This window comes from Boleophthalmus pectinirostris, unplaced genomic scaffold (genome assembly GCF_026225935.1).
Source record: "Boleophthalmus pectinirostris isolate CB_2022bp ecotype Guang Dong unplaced genomic scaffold, ASM2622593v1 HiC_scaffold_18, whole genome shotgun sequence".
NCBI lineage: Eukaryota > Metazoa > Chordata > Actinopteri > Gobiiformes > Gobiidae > Boleophthalmus > Boleophthalmus pectinirostris.
In genome coordinates this window covers 23385797-23405252 of record NW_026571133.1, presented here as the reverse complement: position 1 = coordinate 23405252, position 19456 = coordinate 23385797, and the positions used below count along the sequence as shown (strand labels likewise).

At 39.0% G+C, this 19456-nt stretch overlaps 2 protein-coding genes across 4 annotated transcripts; one reads left to right on the top strand and one right to left on the bottom strand.

The window, feature by feature from the left end:
- Positions 1 to 15586: 15586 nt before the first annotated feature.
- On the top strand, positions 15587 to 17938 carry wdr45 (WD repeat domain 45). 2 transcript variants are annotated; one of them, XM_055154041.1, is made up of 11 exons: positions 15587 to 15724; positions 15906 to 15994; positions 16080 to 16154; positions 16217 to 16321; positions 16415 to 16520; positions 16588 to 16682; positions 16761 to 16840; positions 16905 to 17113; positions 17199 to 17288; positions 17366 to 17511; positions 17589 to 17938. In XM_055154041.1, the coding sequence occupies exons 2-11, from the start codon at positions 15946 to 15948 to the stop codon at positions 17696 to 17698; spliced, it is 1065 nt and encodes a 354-aa protein (XP_055010016.1). In that variant the 5' UTR covers positions 15587 to 15724; positions 15906 to 15945; the 3' UTR covers positions 17699 to 17938. The 2 variants fall into 2 exon arrangements, with proteins under 2 accessions (XP_055010016.1, XP_020782230.1); XM_020926571.2 differs by having other exon boundaries at positions 17187 to 17288.
- A 631-nt stretch (positions 17939 to 18569) lies between these two features.
- Positions 18570 to 19375, bottom strand: LOC110161747 (EKC/KEOPS complex subunit Lage3). Of its 2 annotated transcripts, none has more exons than XM_020926565.2 (3): positions 19268 to 19375; positions 18987 to 19115; positions 18570 to 18914 (listed from the first exon to the last, which is right to left on the bottom strand). In XM_020926565.2, the coding sequence occupies exons 1-3, from the start codon at positions 19327 to 19329 to the stop codon at positions 18800 to 18802; spliced, it is 306 nt and encodes a 101-aa protein (XP_020782224.1). In that variant the 5' UTR covers positions 19330 to 19375; the 3' UTR covers positions 18570 to 18799. The 2 variants fall into 2 exon arrangements, with proteins under 2 accessions (XP_020782224.1, XP_055010017.1); XM_055154042.1 differs by having other exon boundaries at positions 18993 to 19115.
- Between the last annotated feature and the right edge of the window lie 81 nt (positions 19376 to 19456).

Below are 19456 nucleotides of genomic sequence, written 5' to 3'. Positions count from 1 at the left end.
TAGGTGTAGAAGTCACCAACTGGTACTTGGGCTGTAGAGAAGAGGGTTGTTCAGGTTGTGGATCATGTTGTGGAGGCTGATGTGGCTCAGTGATCTGATGCTGGTACACTGGCTGTGCAGTTGGAGCTTGGGGAGGCCTGTTCACAGGCTGTAAGGACAGAGCAGGATGAGTGTACTGTAGCTGGTGGTGCTGAGGCACATTAGGTAATGCTGTGGTTGACTGTAGATTGAGGAATGGTGAGTGGAGCTTGGGGCTGGTATACTGGTGCTGTCACAACTGGCGTATGTTGTTGCACTGGAAAAGCAGGGCTAACTGATGTGGCCTGGTACTGGACTGGCATAGGCTGTGGTGCTGCCATGCTCTATGCTCACTGTGGCAGGAACAAGTTGTATCACTCCATAGGTAGGCTGGTAGAAGGCTGTTGTCAAGATGTATAGCATAATCACATTTGTTACTGCAAAAGCTTGGTTTGGTTGTACATGACAAGAAGGACTATAAGGTGCTGTAGCTGGCAGCATAGCAAGCAGCTGGTCATGTACTGGATGGTTAACTGGCTGAACCATATAGGCAGCATGGTGTCACTGGTTTTGGATGCTGTATCCCAGGGCAGAGGGCTCATCGAGGGCCGTAGACTGCTGCTCAGTACAGTGAATAATTTAAATATGTGCATGTTTAACACATTAGAATGAACGGTCAGTCATTTATTCATGCTAAGTATTAAATATTAGCTTTATCAAGGTAGAGTTTCAAAAAAAACTTGCAGTAGAAAGTAAATTTTTAATTGATGCAAGGTAATTTGGGCCAATTCGCCTGGAAGTCTGAGGGCCAAGAAAAGTTTGTATCAGGGCCGCAATTGGCCCACAGGCCATAGTTTGGACATGCTTGCTGCATCCACTTGGGCCAGGTGATGAGGATCCTCCACAAACCACTGGAAAGCTGGGATGAGCGCTTACTTGCGGTGATGTGTTCCACTGTTTGACCTTATCGACTACAGCTGAGGATGGAAAGGGAGAGAACCCGAGCGGGGTATGTAGCTGGCCATCATTTGTTGCAGACTCGGTCTGTATGTTGAGTGACTGCAGCTGGGGAATGCTGGCTCTTATGCTCTCATCCTGATGAGTGGCAGTATAAGGCAGGAAGGAATGAGGAAGCCTGACCTGGTTGATCTGAAGCGGCATTGGAAGCTGTTGCAACCGTCCTGTTGCTCCTCTGTCTGTTGCTCTTCTGGTGTCCATTTGAATGGTGTCCAAAATATAACAAATTAATCGAGTTAATCAAGTTAATTACTATTAGAATCACATCCAAACTCAAACAATTAAAGAACAATCAAATAAATATTCCCAACTGACCTCTGTCACCAACGCAGACAGGACAAACTGAAGGCACCAGCCAACCAGAAGCACCACGGCAACACTGTTACTATGGCGCTAAGGACCCCTGAGCTGCTTGCAAGTGCCTGACCAAATAAACAGTTCCCTTAGGGAATTTACAACACTAGTACTTACACATGCTGAAACCCTCTTGATTAATCATAAATCGGGGCTACGGTGGCTCTGAGTCAGTGAAGGTTGGAGGATTTGATTCCCATTCGAGCCAAGTTCTTAGGCAAGACACTTCACTCACCTTGCCTAGTATGAAAATGGTATGATTGGCAGCCTTGCTTCCGCCCCCGGGCAGTTATGGCTAAAATAATATGTAGCACTTATACAATGCCACAATAGGAAGTATAGTAGTAGTAGCAGTAATAGTAATAGTAGTAGTAGTAGGCTAGATCAGAAGACAGGGTTTGGCTCAGAGGGAAGTGAGGTGTTTAATAAGACACTTACACAGGATTGTAGTGCTTAGTTGTGGTGTTATTATTTACAGTGTACAAACAGACAGAGAGTATTTACAATATTTACAGATGTGCACATTCATGTGATTAAGTTCAGAGTTTAAAAACAGAAAAGAGAGTTCCGGAGATGGTTATGGTAAGGTGGGTGATTTCCAGCAAAGTCAATGAGGGGCCCAGTGCCCACAGCAGGGGGCAGTGGGTGTGCTAGTGTGTGTGTGGGGTTGAGCGGCTGCTACGCCTCCTACCGCACTGGCAGATGCTTGCACTCTGAGTTTAGTTTGGGCTCTAGGCCTTAGCTCACCATCCAGTGTCTGAGAGTCCAGTTTCTGGAGAGTTCAGTTTCTGGAAAGTCCAGTTTCGGGAGAGTCCAGTTTCTGGAACCTAGCCAGTTCCACTTAGTTTAACCACATAGGATCACGACAGCACTTCGTCGTTAAGGCAAGAGGCATCTGCAGCAGCTCAGTCACACCCGGGACTGACACAACACACGATTGAATGGTAGCGCGCACGGCCATGTTTAAAGAGCTTGGCGCAATTAGTCTCACGATCCGTGCGCGAAGTCTCGTGATAGCTGAGAACAACGGTGGCCAAAATATAAGGAAGAGAGGGCCAGGAACAGAAAAATACCTGGGTTACAAATAGGTTCAGACATGAATAACTGCAAAGCACACTCAGATGGCTTTGGGGATCTTGAAATGTGCTGTATAACCTCAAAGCTTTATTTTTGAAGGCTGATGCTGATGACTATAAGAAAAAAGAGTGGACTGGCTTCAGAATTCTAAAATATTCCTGAACTAGCTGAGTGATAGGTAGCATGAGAAGCATTGTACACTGTGTAATTAGGCCTATATCTCTATGTACATACATTAATTATGAAAAGCAGCTTTGTGCCACTTCTCAGTCTGGATAAATGGAGAGAGAGAGGCTTGAACACAAAATGGAACAAGAAGAGCTATAGAAACCAGCTGATGAGTGAAAATAAAGGAACTACTTAACCTTACAAAGATAAATACAACAACAGTGCTCAAATGTCCCACTCACTTCAAAGTTCCCCCTAGTTCCCAGAAGTAAATTTTCCATTCATTGTTCCCAGAGACTTTTCAAAAAGTTCATATATCAAGAGTTTGAAGGCACAATGTAGGCTTACAGCTATGTGGTAACATAGTTGTTTTAAGTCCAAAAAGTATGTAAAACTGATTTTACATGAAATTATAGGTTTTTGTTCTCACCTAGCTGCCTGATGTTTTTATTTATTTATTTATTATTATCATTATCATTATTATTATTATTATTTATTTATTTATTTTAAAGTCTATGGAAACAATTGAATAGGAAATTTACTTCCAGAACCAACTGTAACCCTTGACAATTTTTGACACAGCTAAGTTAATGACCTTTTTGGCATCTGTGCAAAAGAATAACTTATTTATTTTCTTTATTTAATTTTAATCTTCATTATTTATGTTTTGATTTGTTTTTATTATGATTTTAATGCATTTCTTATTCTGTAAAGCACTTTGAATTACTTTGTGTACGAATTGTGCTATACAAATAAACTTGCCTTGCCTTGCCTTGACTTTATGTGAGTCTATGTGATCTGACAAATAGTAGTGTTACGGAAAAAATGATATATCTCTTGAAGATAAATAATTAATCCATTTGCGAAGCCCGATGAGTTTTTGGAATATAGACCAAGGTTTATTCTTGTTACAGCAGATATGGACAGGGCCTAGGCCTGCCCTGGCCAAAGTCCAACAGCCTCTCACCCCTGTCTCCTCCCATGTCCCCCCCAAAGCATTTGAGCTCTCAGTATTTATACAGAAATACAAGTTACATACATATCAATGCAGAGTGACTTTGGTTTCAGAGGCTGGTACTAAATTAACATACAGTTGATGATAACAAGAGGCTTCCTGAAGGCAGAGACAGTTGGGCCTGATGAACCTTTACACATGTTAATGACTGGTCTGGGTTTCAGGTAGAAATCACATTAATTTACACAAGACAGTTTGAGAGAAATCTTTCCACAATCTAAATTTCTATCACACATTCTCCCTTTTGATTATTCATTAATCATACTTCATAAACAGTCATTGTCACACACATAATATGTGGAAAGATATTGTGGATTTAAAACAGTCCATGGAGTTAAAGTGAGTTCCATTAGTTGGAGGCAAATTCAACAGTTCACTTTTAAGGAGGATTGTTTTGTTCAGTTTGTCCATTTCCAATATGATTTTTTGTCACAAGTTGAATATCGCCTGTCCTCTGTCCCTTTGTCCTCCCTTTGACCACACGTGGCTTTAGTCTCCCCACGCAGCTTGGCCTCTCTCTGAGCCACAGCTCATCTCTGTAGTCATCCTTTGGCCCACGTGTCCATCTTCAGGGCTGTGGTTGAGCACGAGAGGAACAGGTCGAGTTTTGAAAAGTTGTGAATTTCTGAACATTTGTGAAGTTTTTTCTCCAGTGACAGTTGTAAAGCAGAAGGATGGTTAAATGATGCAGGTCTAGTTCTGCCCATGAGAAGACCATGAGTCCTTCTGTTCAGCAAGGTGCTTTCGATTTGGTCCTGGTGGAACGTTATCTCCTGGTTCAGACCATTCACGGTGGTTGTCTTTGTCAGGTTACAGGTCTTGTAGTTGAAAAAATGGAAAACAGTTTCTAAGTGATCTAAAACAAATTTTCTTATATTCCCCCCTTTGACACATTAATGTGTCAATTTTGTTCTGAGCAGTCATCTGTGTTGGCTTAGTTGTCTTCTACTGTAAGAAATTATGTTGGTTAAATTGCACTTCTAAAAGAAACATATTGTTAAAACTTTTAGTGGTTAGTTGTTAGTGTTGTTAGTCATAAGATGTCTGAAGAAAGGAAGAGAAAATTATGCAGCATCCATATTTCCTGTAACAAAAACTATAAAAAATTTAAATTATTAAAGAAATTCGCAGGCGCATAGTGGTCAAGGATGGTCAAGTCAGTCAAGTCAAGTTTGTTGTGATCACAAGTGGCTTTGATACGGCCTTCATTTTGTTTTTAAGAGAGCTCACCAAAATATACTGAATTTCTGGAAGAACCAATTACAACTATGGAGTTTTCTGGTACCAGCTGGACTTTTTTAGGACATCATTAAAAATCAATAAGCAAAACAAAACAAATATCATTAAAAAAGAAAATATAAAAAAAACAAGTAACTCTAAAATGAGAAACCCAGTTAACTTGATCCTTGATCCTATCATTTTTCTTGCTGACACTGTTGACAACAGGCTCAAATGTTAAAACACAGATTTTCTGACAATGCACAATTTACAATCATACATTTTGACTGATCAGGTCCCAAGGACACTGAAACATATAGTGACTTCTGGTGTCACACTCTGTATTTTAGCACAATTTTCTGCATGTAAATCTTTTTTTTTTTTTTTAATTCTTTTTCTTTCTTTTTTCAATTTTTTCTTTTTCAAATTTGTCTTCAAACATTTTCCATTTACAATACATAATATCTCCATTCTTAACTGCTCCCTTGAATCTACTCTCCCTCATGAGAAAGTCTCAGCCCGTCTTTACACTCAACTACGCAGGGAATTGCACCCTTTTGCCTTTTTCTAGTCAGTAACCCTAGATAGGAGTTTCACCTAGTGACTGTTCGCTAAAGAGCAGGGACTTTCACCCATTTGACTGTTCACTAGCTAGTTACTACTAGAGGGGAATTTCACCCAGTGACTGTTTGGTAGTTCGCTGTAGTGACTGTGCTTACTTCTGCTCTGGAGAATACATTCAAGTAGTCCAAATTCTAGATACTATGTAAAGCAAAATGTAACAAAACTAAACCCATGCTCATTAAAATACAAGGGCAAGTAAATCAGAATGGAAAAAAACAAAAAAACAAAAAAAACAGGTAACCTTAGGTTACTTCCAACTGAAAGTCATTAATGTCCCAGGAAGTTGGAGATGGATCATGTGTGGGGGTTGTGACTGGGTCACAGTCAGCACTGCAGGAAGTGGCGTCATCACAGGTTAGGGAAGAGGGTGGTGGCGTATTGTAGCAAAAAAATCAACAATGGAACCTTCTGGTGGCGCATACTCCCTTAAAGTTTTGCTCCCCATTTTGTTTTTGCACTTGTAGCTTCCAATAGCTTAGTTTCAGTGGCTTAAAAAATGAGCAGTCTAGAATGTCCCAAAGGTGAGGAAATTAAGAGCGGGGATGGTCTTTGTTGTTGACACTGTAGTTGCAGCATGAGATTTTTGAGCCAACAATATTGAAAGAGGGTGAATTGAGTGATTGAAATATGAGAATTTGAGCTTTTGTGAGATTAATTTAAAAATCTAGGAATAGGGTTAGAGTTTGGCATGTTTCAAAAAGTCCATTTAACTCCAATAGGAGGCACACTGTCCTTTGAACATTTCCAAGTGTTTGTAGATGAAGGTTTCCATTAAATTATCTTAAATGAAATGAAGTCTATTTTGCAAAAGCTCACCAAGCAAATCTTGTTCGAATCCAGCGGTGATGATCCAGGACAGAAACCAATGTCCATCCATGTCTTTCTTCGCTCCATGCATCCAGAAAGAAAACAAAAGCAGACCAAATTCCATCTGTACTGTGTTCTGGATGGTCACTCGTGGATCCCACTTCTTGACACCAAATTGTTGTGTCAATAATGATATATCTCTTGAAAATAAATAATGAATCCATTTGTGAAGCCCGATGAGTTTTTGGAATATAGACCAAGGTTTATTCTTGTTACAGCAGATATGGACAGGGCCTAGGCCTGCCCTGGCCAAAGCCCAACAGCCTCTCACCCCTGTCTCTCCCCCCATGTCTCTCCCCATGTCTCATGTCATCTCCCTGCCCAGAGCATTTGAGCTCTGAGTATTTATACAGAAATACAAGTTACATACATATCAAAGCAGAGTGACTTTGGTTTCAGAGGGTGGTACTAAATTAACATACAGTTGAGGACAACAAAGGGCTTCCTGAAGGCGGAGACAGTTGGGCCTGATGAACCTTTACACATGTTAATGACTGGTCTGGGTTTCAGGTAGAAATCACATTAATTTACACAAGACAATTTGAGAGAAATCTTTCCACAATCTAAATTTCTATCACAGTAGCCATGTCTGACAGCATGTCTACAAATCTTGTTGTGGGACCTTTTCCCCAAGCAGGCACCTCTACTGGAACACATATATTACATCTGCTCCATTTATTCATGACTTTTCTGGGGCCTAGACACATGACAAGCCAGAGATGGAGGGAAAAAGCCATTTGATATCAACATGTGCTGAGGAAAAGCCTATTATGCGTTCACTGTCCCTCTGTGCTTCTGAAGAAATGAGGGAAATATAAATGTAGGGACCAAGAAAAACAGACTTTTCTGAGCCTTTTCATTCTGTGCCATCTGTTTCGGCAGCAGAGCACCATTGTGCCACTACAAAAGGGTTTTTGAGGTGTGCATGTTGTCCCTTGTGTCATTCAAACAACCCTCTGTGAATGAAGGCCAGAGTACAGTACAATTATATTTGTAGCCTACATTGTCCCACAGTTCAATACAAAAGTGCTATCTGAGCATCTAATAAACATGAACTTTACTATAGCTTTTAGAAAACATGAAGACATAGAAGATGACAGGACTCAGAAAACAGTATTTGGTTCCATCTTGCAATAATCTACGCTGTTTGTTATTAAATGGACAGTGTGCAAGCTGTTCCTCCAACATGTGTTTCTTCATCACTTCATCCCACTTCATCACTGTCAACAACTATTTCATAATGCCATAATTTGTTCTGAAGTATGGTTTATGTGCCACAGGATGATGCCCAGTAAGGAGGAGTATGTAAATGATGCACTCCCACAGACAGAGGCACAAGAGGCCAAAAACACTAAGTACATCATTGAATGTATTTTTTTAAATATTTTTGTCAGAAAAAATATTACATTGAAAAAAATCTTAGTTGAGAAAATTTATGGTTGAATTATTGGTTGAATTTGTAATTGTGCTTTTTTGTGCCAGTAGTTGTATATTTTATGGTTCAGGCAATTACAGTCAGACTATAGGCTATTACAGCAAGTGAACAAAAATATATCATTACTGAACAGAAACAGTGTAAAAGTGCTAAGAATGGGGTATGCGTTTTAATACAGGAAAATTGAATATGCTCTCATCCTTCTGTAACACCACAAACATTTAGTGGTTTGCAGTGGGAGATACAAGTTAAAGCACTGTCACAGAAGGCAAGCAACACTTCAAACTTCATCAGAAGCAAATTGAAGCACTGCTTCCCAGAGGTTAAGACCTATAACTCACTAGTACTCAGCACAGTTGAATATTGCACTACCATTTATGAACCTTGCGTAAAGGACAAGAGTAAACTTGAAAGAGTTAAGAGAAGGGCAGCACACTTTGTAACTTCTGAATAGGGTCCAAAGAACAGTGTAACAGCTACACTCAAAAATCTTGGATAGAAAACACAGAATCATCTTTGATGATATATAAAATTGCCAAGCAGCTCTTAGCAGTGCCACCCAGCTCACTCCACTAGTTCTAATAGGTCTAGGTCTTGTCACCCATACAAGTAGACTATCAGTCCACAAGACCCAGTGTACACATGATCTTTTTTCACACAGTGTCGCAGATTTGGAACCAACTAAGTAGTTCAACAGCATTAAAATTTGTCTGGCAAAAATTCACACATTCTCTCTACTATCCATTTTGACTTGGCAGAACAACAACCAGAATATTTATTTGCAAGAATATGTTATTATAATACTATATATAGTATATATACTTCCAATCTCTGTAAAAAAATAAATAAAATAAAATAAATAAAAATGTATATTTGAGTATATCGCATCTACAGCACCATCTCCAAACCATCTCCAAATGTACAATGGCTCATAGGGAGATGGATGTCATGGGAAAAGCAGATCAATATCCGTGTTCCTCCGAGAACAGAGATTAATGTGAGACCAGGAGCCCCTTGAAAGGCAGTTAAGTAGAACACTTCCCCCAAGGAGATTGTGCATGTCCTCATTAGCTTCTAATGGGGGACACAGTGACATAACGCTTGTCACTTCTACACATAGACCTGCTTTTAATATACTATATAAACATGTATGTGGGTCACAAAGAACATTCACTTTATCTTGAATTGTCTGAGCTTTAAACAGTATCTCTGTTTATATATATATATATATAAAACACAGTTTTTAAGGATCTATTGGTTTCATCATGCATAACAGTTAAGACTTATTTCACTAAATCATAACTAAACTTAAAACCAAACCAAAAATTTAAAAGCCGTTTTCCTTGACTATTTTTGTTAAGTGTATATCATTACTTTCTGATTATATATGCAGCAGGTGTAAACAGAGGTAATTTGACCATGATGATTCTATTGGTTAGAGTGTCTATGTTAAAAAAAAATAATAATAATAATAATTTTTGCTTTAAATCTTATTTCTATACAATTTATTTTAAACTGAACTGCAGTTCAGATTTATTTCTTGTTTGTGCTTGAATAAAAAATGAGGTTAGATTTATAGTTAATTACTCAAATAGTGTGCAATATTTTCAGAATATGAGTCACTACTTACACAATGTGGATAGGTACAAAATTATTAATGTGTATTGTGGATGAGGGAGTATATTGTCCCTACATCAGGCAGGAGCTTCCTGTTACAGGCCACAGTGCAGAGAGTGGGAGGACTCTCAGCTGTTTGGTTTGTCAGACAACATTAGTCAGACACTCATGCTGTGCTTGGGTTAAAACATGTCTTTGTTTTATTTCTGTTTGCGTGGTGTTAACAGGGGTCATAACACTAATTATTGCTTTGGCAAGAATATGAATGGCACCACACATACAAGCTGTTTGACCTCTTTTGCACACTGCTGTTGCATTGCGTTTGATGTGCAATCTGTGCTTGTTCAATGCACAAACACAATTTACACTCAGCTTTGGCGCCAGCATGGATTCTGCTAATTTATCACTTTCTACATGTGTCCAGATATTCAATAAAGATTTTTAAATTAGATTATAGAAGTACAAAATGTTGATCACATGTGACATCATGCATTTTGGCATGGTTATTAGATATTACCTTAAGCTTGTAGCTTCCCCAATTGGACACCCCATTCCTACTCTTAGAACCACTTTGATGATGATGGCCCATAATTTTATTTAATTAATGGCTCTTTCAAGATTACCGTACACAGAATACAAACAATAAAACACATAAGACAAAGAACACAAGATAATGACCATAATAATGCACTAGGATTTTCCAGATGCTCAGTGTCACTTACAATGTTGTGCACAATTAATTCACTCAAAGATATTGCAGCCACAGCTGCCCTGAGGCAGACCACAGACTGTTTAAAGATGTGGACTAAGGCAGTGTGAAATCACTATAGCGTTTGGCTCCAGTCAAATGAAGTTGCTAGCAGGGGCAGTTACAAGAGCAAATTTGAAGCCAAGCTCCATACTAGGAATAGGAATTTATTAACGGGCAAAATGGCAAAAATAAAAACACCAAGATCATGTAGAGTAGAGCCCGACCGATATGGATTTTGTTGTGGCCGATATGAAACCGATATAATGGGAGTTCTCCTCCACTTGAGGCAAAGACTCCCCACCCACCCGGAGATGACTATGGTCATGAGCTCTGGGTAGTGACCGAAAGGACGAGATCGCGGATACAAGCGCTCGAAATGAGTTTCCTCCGTAGGGTGGCTGGGCGCTCCCTTAGAGATAGGGTGAGGAGCTCAGTCACACGGGAGGAGCTCGGAGTAGAGCCGCTGCTCCTCCACATCGAGAGGAGCCAGTTGAGGTGGCTCGGGCACCTGTTCCGGATGCCTCCTGGGCGCCTCCCTCGGGAGGTGTTCCGGGCATGTCCCACCGGGAGGAGGCCCCGGGGAAGACCCAGGACACGCTGGAGGGACTATGTCTCTCGGCTGGCCTGGGAACGCCTCGGGGTCCCCCCGGAGGAGCTGGAGGACGTGTCTGGGGTGAAGGAAGTCTGGGAGTCCCTGCTTAGGCTGCTGCCCCCGCGACCCGGCCCCGGATAAGCGGACGAAAATGGATGGATGGATGGATAATGGGAGTTGGAGCTGCCAATAGCCGATATAATCACCGATATATTTAGTGATGTAAAAATTCACTATAAATCTTTAATTGTTTAAAAAACTTAGGTTTGGCTCTAGTGGATACTAAATTGGGTTTATTTAGGCAACATTTATTGTTATTCTGCCTCTTTACATCATATTTACATACAGTAGATTGGCCTAATGGCATTTTTGCATCACATTCTAGCTACTAGTGATGGGTATTCCAGTTTTTTTTGGAGAACCGGCTCTTTTGGCACGGCTCACTAAAGCAGCTGGCTCTTTTGGCTCCCAAGCGACTCTTGAGATTGTTTTGTTGCAAGCAGGACTAAACCAAAACTGAACCAGGACTGAAAAAGGGCTAAACCATCACTAAAACAGATTTAAACCATGTGTAAAACAGGACTAAACCAGAACTGAACCAGGACTGAGTGTCGGGACTCGGTCTCTCCCTCACTCGAGCCCAAGATTAGTCCTGGTTTATTCATTTTATGCTGAACTGCAGCCAAATATGCACTTTTTTTTTATCCTATGCACACGCAGATTTCTGAAAGTTTCGTTTTCAGCCGCTGCTGCTGTTAAACTACGGGTCTACAAGCGGCTTGAAGAGAAAAAACGGCTCCCAATAAGAAACATGCTCCCGTTGTTCGCTTCAAAGAGCCGGCTCTAAGAGCCGCTTTGATCGCGACTGACCCATAACTCCTAAGTAGTAAAGAAACTACCACTATTAGCCTTTAGCCGTAAAAACGTGCGCGCCGTGGTAATTAATTATATGCATAAATGTGGATCATTCACACGTCTATTCACAGCTCATTTACATATCAATGCTGGTCCAGTAACAAATATATGGCCAATGTAGTCACTTTACAAAAGGCCAATAGAAAACAGCCTGTTTATGTGCGGGAGCTACAGCAGCAATCGCTAATAACAAATAGCCAAAACTATCTTCAGAGTCGATGTATTTCCAACACTCACCACTCACACAGGCTCCTCCTCACATCACAAGTCTGCACTAATAAAAGTCCTTTTAATCCAGACTCAAACCAATTGTCCGTAAAAAGAATATAATCTCAGTGTTGCACACGGCCGCGGGTGTAAACAATAGCACATAAGTGAAGTGACGTGACTCTGGGGGTGTGTTCAGGGACAGTACAGACACAGACACAGACAAATTACACCGCAGATAAATACTGATGCGGAGCCACATATTAGGACATTTATCTGTCTGTAAATTGGATTAAATGAACAAAATGTAGAGAGTCTAAGCTTCATAACGAGGTATAACATGCCCACGTGAAATATCAGCCGATAGCCGATATGTCTCCAGGTGCCCATATCGGCCAATAATATCGGCCAGCCGATATATCGGCCGAGCTCTAATGTAGAGCAAGTTAATATAAAAAAAATAAGATGAAGACCAAAATGACGAGGCACACTGCAGCATTTACAGAGAGAGGCAACAATTTCTCAGTGTAAAGTCAAATAAACAGAAGCACCTCCATGAACACTTCGTATTTGGAATGCGTTAGAACAGCTAGCGGGTTATATATATATATATATATATATATATATATATATATATATATATATATATATATATACACACACACACACATATATATACAGTCCAACTGACTGAGGCTGCCAGTCTGCGCCATCCAACTACCACCAACACACACAACACATTTACAGTAATGTGGGTGTAATGCCTTCCCTCAGACATAACAAAAGTTTAGCCACTGCGCCCCACTGTGGCACCAGGTATTACCAGCACTGTGATATTATGTTACATCAAATACTGTTTTTAACACATCGGAGTGTTTGTCTATACAAGAATTTTATTTTTATAGTCATTTTATGGATCTTTTAAGGATGAGCTTTTAATCATGATAAATTGCTCTCTTCAGACAGGGGTCTTTCCCACTGCCTTCACAGTGGTGAGGCCCCTGCTAAAGAAGAGCAAATTCGATTTTAATGATTTTATCAAATACCAACCAGTGTCAAACTTACCATAAAATTTGAGAAAATTGATAAACTTGTTTTTATCCAAGTAAATGATTTTTAGATGATCACAACATTTTAGAAAAAAAACAACACAGCACCGAGATTGCATTGGCAAAGATTTTAAATTATTTTAGACTAAACTGCAATTCACAAAAGGTGACTGTGTTGATTCTACTGGATCTATACACACAGTAGACCACACTATTATTTTAACTCAACTAAAATACCTTAGCCTTTCTAGTGCTGTTCACCAATGATTCACATCCTATCTCACAGACAGAACATTTATGGTGTAGAGACATGCTCCTCCAGGGTCCATAAAATCACATGTGGTGCCCCAGGGCTCCATTTTAGGCCCTGTGCTTTTTAACTTGTACATGCTCCCTCTTGGTGGTGTCATCAAGAGACATGAATTTAACTTCCAATAGCTATGCAGATGGTACGCAGCTTTACATCTTCATGTCTACTGATGACACAAGCCAATGGATGCTCTTTTTAACTGCATTCTAGAAATCAAATCCTAGATGGCAGAACACTTTCTCAAGCTTAACCAGGACAAAACTGAGGTTTTAGTCATTTTTAGTGATTGGTCCTGTGAGACCATCTCCACAAGTGAAAAAACAGTTGCATCATTTTTGACTCTGAGCTGACTTTTATCCCACACATTAAGACAAGGCAAACACAGAGACACTGATGCATGCTTTTATCACCAATCGAATAGATTACTGCGATGCCCTGCTGTCTGGTCTTCCCAAAAAGAGTATTTCAGGTTTGCAATTATTACAAAATTCACCAGCACGTGTCCTGACTAGAACCAGAGGGCGGGACCACATCACACTGGTTTTAAAATCACTGTATTGGTTCCCTGTGAGTTTCAGGATCAATTTTAAAGTTCTTTTACTGTTTTTTAAATGTATTAATGTTCTTGGGCCTTCTTATCTTTCAGAACTGCTTTTACCCTACGAAACCTCGTGGACCCTGTGATGATCCAGCAGCAGGCTCCTAGTCATTCCAGAACCATAGGGCCACAGAGAACATTCCTGATGATTCCTGAAGATCAGGCTCAAAACCCACCAATTTGGTTTAAAGTTTGACTGATCGATTGATAATCTCCCAGTACTACCCATGTCCAGGCCTGCTTACCTTAACTGATGAGATCAGGCTTGCTGTGACAAGGCTTGGCTAAGACTCAGAAATCAGTGGATGGGCCCAGGTATTTCATGTTTCAAAAAAGGGTACATATCTAACAATATAGTAATATACTACAGCATATTAAATATAGTACACAATCCCTAAGGATCTCGAGGTTGTTACAATGTGGAGTTGCTTATAACAGATAAGAACTAAAAATCTAAGATAGACTTTGACAAACACAGTATATATATATATATATATATATATATATATATATATATATATATATATATATATATATATATATATATATATATATATATATATATATATACACAGTATATACTCTATTTCAGATCTAGGGCACTGGTCACCCAGTTTAAACATTGGAAAATCAGTCCCCACTCAGATCAAGTTTAGTTCGAGTGTGCTGTGTGTGAGTGACTGACAGTTTGCACCAAGGTTGCTTACTACCACAGGGTATAGAGTGAATGAATAATGCACTATAAAGCTTCGGGTGTCTTTAAAGGTGCTATATAAATCCAATGTGTTATTATTATTACAAATGTGGACTTACAGTTTCAAGTTCATAAATCATCCGTCAACAAAATAATGAAAATTATGAACATAAAGACTTAAATAATAACAAAGCTCTTTGTTATGAAAATTGAAAGCAACTATAGGCCAAAATCTGCCATGCCTTAGAAATGTAATTGATTCAGAATAAATTAAAGGTATTATAATAACTCAATGAAACGTTACAAAAGTTAATTAGCTGGTCATACTGTATGACCATTGTAGCAATTTGTAGTTTTCTGAGGCATAGAAAAGACCGTTTGCCTTCACTTGAGAGACTTATAAATGAAATATTAGAGTGTACATATTTTCTTGACTTTTGACCGTTATTTCTATTTCTCTTCATCCATTAAAGAATATCAATGAATTTCTTGAGAGTGAATGGCTCCATTTGCATATTGGCTTTTTAACCTCTTTGCCTGGTAGTGTACTCCCACTCTATAATTGCATCTTATGTAGCCTATTTTATGTTCCGTGACAACAGTAGGTCACACAAATAAACAAACACAATGTCTTCCAGCATGCATACATATTACACAGTACATACCAAAAGATACACATACTGACCTCACCGTACTACCATTTCTTCTGCTGTAATTAAGTTTGTAAGTTTTGCAATCATATAGTAAGAATGGAATACGTGATATTTCGCCTTAATCTATTGCTATTATTTAAATTAAGTTTAAATTTAAGTTTTAATTTAACCTGTCTGGAAGAACATCAGTATCGTAGACTCTTGAAAGGAAGATCCACAAAATAGCAATGCTATTTCATTGCGGTTCTCTCTGTTGGTGATTTGTAAAACGAAACAATGAGGAGCAGTATATAAAATCATTCGTTCTGACTATTTGTCAAAGAAAACTAATACTTTTTGATGTAGTCTACTTAAAATTTACTACACACATTTTGGAAGAATTATTTTGAAAAGGGAAAAGGATCCAACCGGAAGCATGTGCCGTTGACGTCACCGAGGTGAAAACAAAAACAACTTTGCTCTTGCTTCATCTGCCTCGGTGTTTCTTGATGGCTTCGTGACTTTTTCAGAACACCGCGTTCGTCCAGAAAGTCTCGTATTACATGGTAAGATTTTATGTCATTTTTGTTAAGTTAAATTTGGACTATTGTTGTCTCGCGTTGTTAGTGCTACTATGTGCTAGCTGAGTTGCTATGGCTAAGCACAATTATAGTGTTCTTGTCTTCGGCTGAGGCTGTAGTGGTACTGTTGTATGTTTGAACTACAATGTCAATTTTTTCCTCATAGGTAATACTTGAGTGTACCCGTGACGTTTCAGTTATCAGCCATGGCTCAGCAGAGAGGAGTAAACAGCCTACAGTTCAACCAGGACCAGAGTAGGTTCATCAGTTTAAACTCCATATAGCTCCAGGACTAGGACTAGATGGTTAATGACAGTCTTTTGTATTTTATCACGATTAGGTTGTTTCTGTTGTGCAATGGAGACAGGAGTAAGAATTTATAATGTGGAGCCCCTGATGGAGAAGGGTCATCTGGGTAACTATATTTTTACAGGTAAATGGCTAAAATAACGTCAATGACAAAATGTGTGTTTTTAGATCATGAACAGGTGGGCAGTGTTGCCCTGTGTTCCATGCTGCATCGCTCCAACTTACTGGCAATTGTAGGAGGAGGAGTCAGTCCAAAATTTTCTGAAATATCTGGTAATCTTTTCATTTTGTCTTTCTTTGTATAGTAATACTGGATACATTAACATTATAGATTAACTGGTTTTATAATTATAATTTTCTATTTAGTACTTATTTGGGATGATGCCAGAGAATCACGTGATCCTAAGGACAAGCTTGTGCTGGAGTTTACCTTCACTAAACCTGTATTAGCTGTCCGGATGAGGCATGACAAGTAAGTTGAAAATGTGACACTCATTGCTCACTTTACTTTTTTTCAATATTTTTTTTGTCCTTTTCAGGATTATTATTGTACTGAAAAACAGGATATATGTGTACACATTTCCAGACAATCCAGTCAAGCTTTTTGAGTTTGACACCAGAGATAACCCTAAAGGTTGAGGAAAAATTATTACATTATTATTACAAAATTATGTAATCCACTTAAAATAAGTAATCATAAAACTTCGTTCAGGTTTGTGTGACTTGTGTCCTAGTCCAGAGAAACAACTCTTGGTTTTCCCTGGGCACAAATGTGGCAGTCTCCAGTTAGTTGTAAGTTTGTCAATTATTGCATCATTATGATGCTGTGATGGTGAAAAATATGCGGATTTTTCAGGATCTGTCCAACACAAAGCCTGGGACATCCTCTGCCCCATTCACAATAAATGCGCACCAAAGTGAGATTGCCTGTGTTGCACTGAATCAACCAGGAAGTGTGGCAGCGTCAGCATCTCGTAAAGGAACCCTAATCCGTCTGTTTGATACAACAACTAGAGACAAACTTGTAGAGCTGCGCAGAGGAACTGACCCAGCTACTCTCTACTGGTAACCATTGTTATTGGAAGTTTTGTCATGTTTCTGTAAGCCTTTAAAGTTTGTGCTTGTTGTTATTTTTTAGCATCAATTTCAGTCACGACTCTTCATTTCTGTGTGCCTCAAGTGACAAAGGAACAGTGCATATCTTTGCTCTTAAAGACACCAAACTTAATAGGCGTTCTGCGTAAGTCTGCCATATGCTATTTTGTGTGTTTCTTGAAGAGTGTTTCTGAAATCACAAATTTGTTGTTCTTTATACAGGTTAGCACGGGTTGGAAAGGTAGGCCCTGTCATTGGTCAGTATGTAGACAGTCAGTGGTCACTGGCCAGTTTTACTGTACCAGCTGAATGTGCCTGTATCTGTGCCTTTGGGAAAAATACATCAAAGAATGTGAACTCTGTTATTGGTGAGAACAATTCTTAAAAGGTAAATGAAAAACCACTCATGAACTTAATTTAAAGTTGTCCTTCTTATCTCCTTTAGCTATTTGTGTTGATGGCACCTTCCACAAATATGTTTTCACTCCTGATGGAAACTGTAATCGAGAAGCTTTCGATGTTTACCTTGATATATGTGATGATGATGATTTCTAAGTTTTAATGAAAAGAAAATTGTTGCCTGTCTATTAATTGTGAATTATACTGTTGTAATCTGTCATGTATTCAGAGTTGGTCATCATATCACTTCTGTTGTGTATAAATGTGTCATTGCCATCTGTTCTGTATATTGTAATTTATCGACAGCACACAACAAATTATGACCTTTAGTGTGCAATAAGAGTACAACATTAGAAATGACCAATTAGTTATAAATAAAGTTATTCTTAAGGGAAAGTTTCAAGGTTGTTTGAAAAATTATTTACTTTTACTAAAAAGTTACAAAAGTTGAAGTTAAGACTTAAAATGCTCATGTTTTGGCTGTCTACAGAATTGAGGCCAGGTCTCTCTTCAGCTAATCCATAATCCCCAAACTCACAAAAAGCCACAGCATCAGAAATTTACTATCAATGCTTAAGGTTCAACACATTAATATCCACATGGCGACAAAATGCTCACCTTGGCTTTAAGCATGCCATACTTGATGTACAGCATATCACGATTCTGAGGAAGTCCTTTCCAACTGTTTAGTAATCTGTGCATAAAGCCCTTGGGTAAATCAGAAAACCACCTTTTCCATTTTGTGACTTCTCAAATGGAACTATATATGTTGTATACTACTGGCAGCAGCAATATGGATGAAGAGGCTTGCCTAATGAAACTGGTGGCATACGCTAGATCCAGTGTTAAAAACTAGCAACCCAATTAAGCTGTCTAATGATTATAATAGTGTGTTTTTGCCATACAGGAACAAATAAATTAAGATGATCCTATACTTAAAAATATGATACATTTAGATATAAGATGGCAATTAATGAAAACTCACACAAGTTGGCAAGAATAAATGATAATAAACCATACGCCCAAAGAGGCAACCATGACTTTTTTTATTGACCAACAGCCTCTCCTAGTGGCCAAATGTATAAGACAACATCATATACCTATGTACACAAAAAGGGAACGTAAATGTTGTTTCATGTAACAGGTCAAGTTGCCCAATTAAAGCAATTGTAGATACATCATGTTCAAGAAAACAATTGAAGGAAGATTTACCATTAGATGAATTAGGCCTATAGTAATAAAAACAAATAATCCTAATCATTGTGAAACTGGAAGACTAAATAGCTCCATAGTCTCTAATACAAGTGATAGATGATCCATAAATGAATTAACAGAAACGCGGAGAATACGGGCTTCGTCTGCACTCCACCTCCTGGAACAAAGGAAATATAATACATATAATTCATGGCAATATTGCAGTTTAAATGACTGTTAGGTTTCTTACACAGACAGGGTATTGCCTTCCACAGTTATCTCTTTGGTGATGCCTCCTTTGCGGGGCTCCTTGTCTGGCGACAGAGACCGCAGAGCGATAATCGCTTCATGACTAGATGGGAAGGGAACATCCAGAGAACTGTGAAGCAGTCAAGAAAATGTACCTTTAACATTGTAAATGAGTATAAGCCAACACAAAAGCAAAAGTGCTGATATGGGTAGTTATATGCGTGTCAAACAGCAGCACGTGGTGGATATAGCAACTTTTTGATAAAAATCATTCAAGGATACAATTTTAGGTTTCCTGTAGCCGGGTTGTCCAAAGGCTCATGTTGTTGCATTGTTGTCGCCATTTGAGTTTTAAAGAAAGTAAATAAACGTCACCGGATGTAGTTTTTTTTTTTTTTTTTTTTTTTGGCATGGTTTGCTTGAGCTGGACGCATGGTGCCCTCCTGCGGCGGATTATCGCCAGTGTGCCGT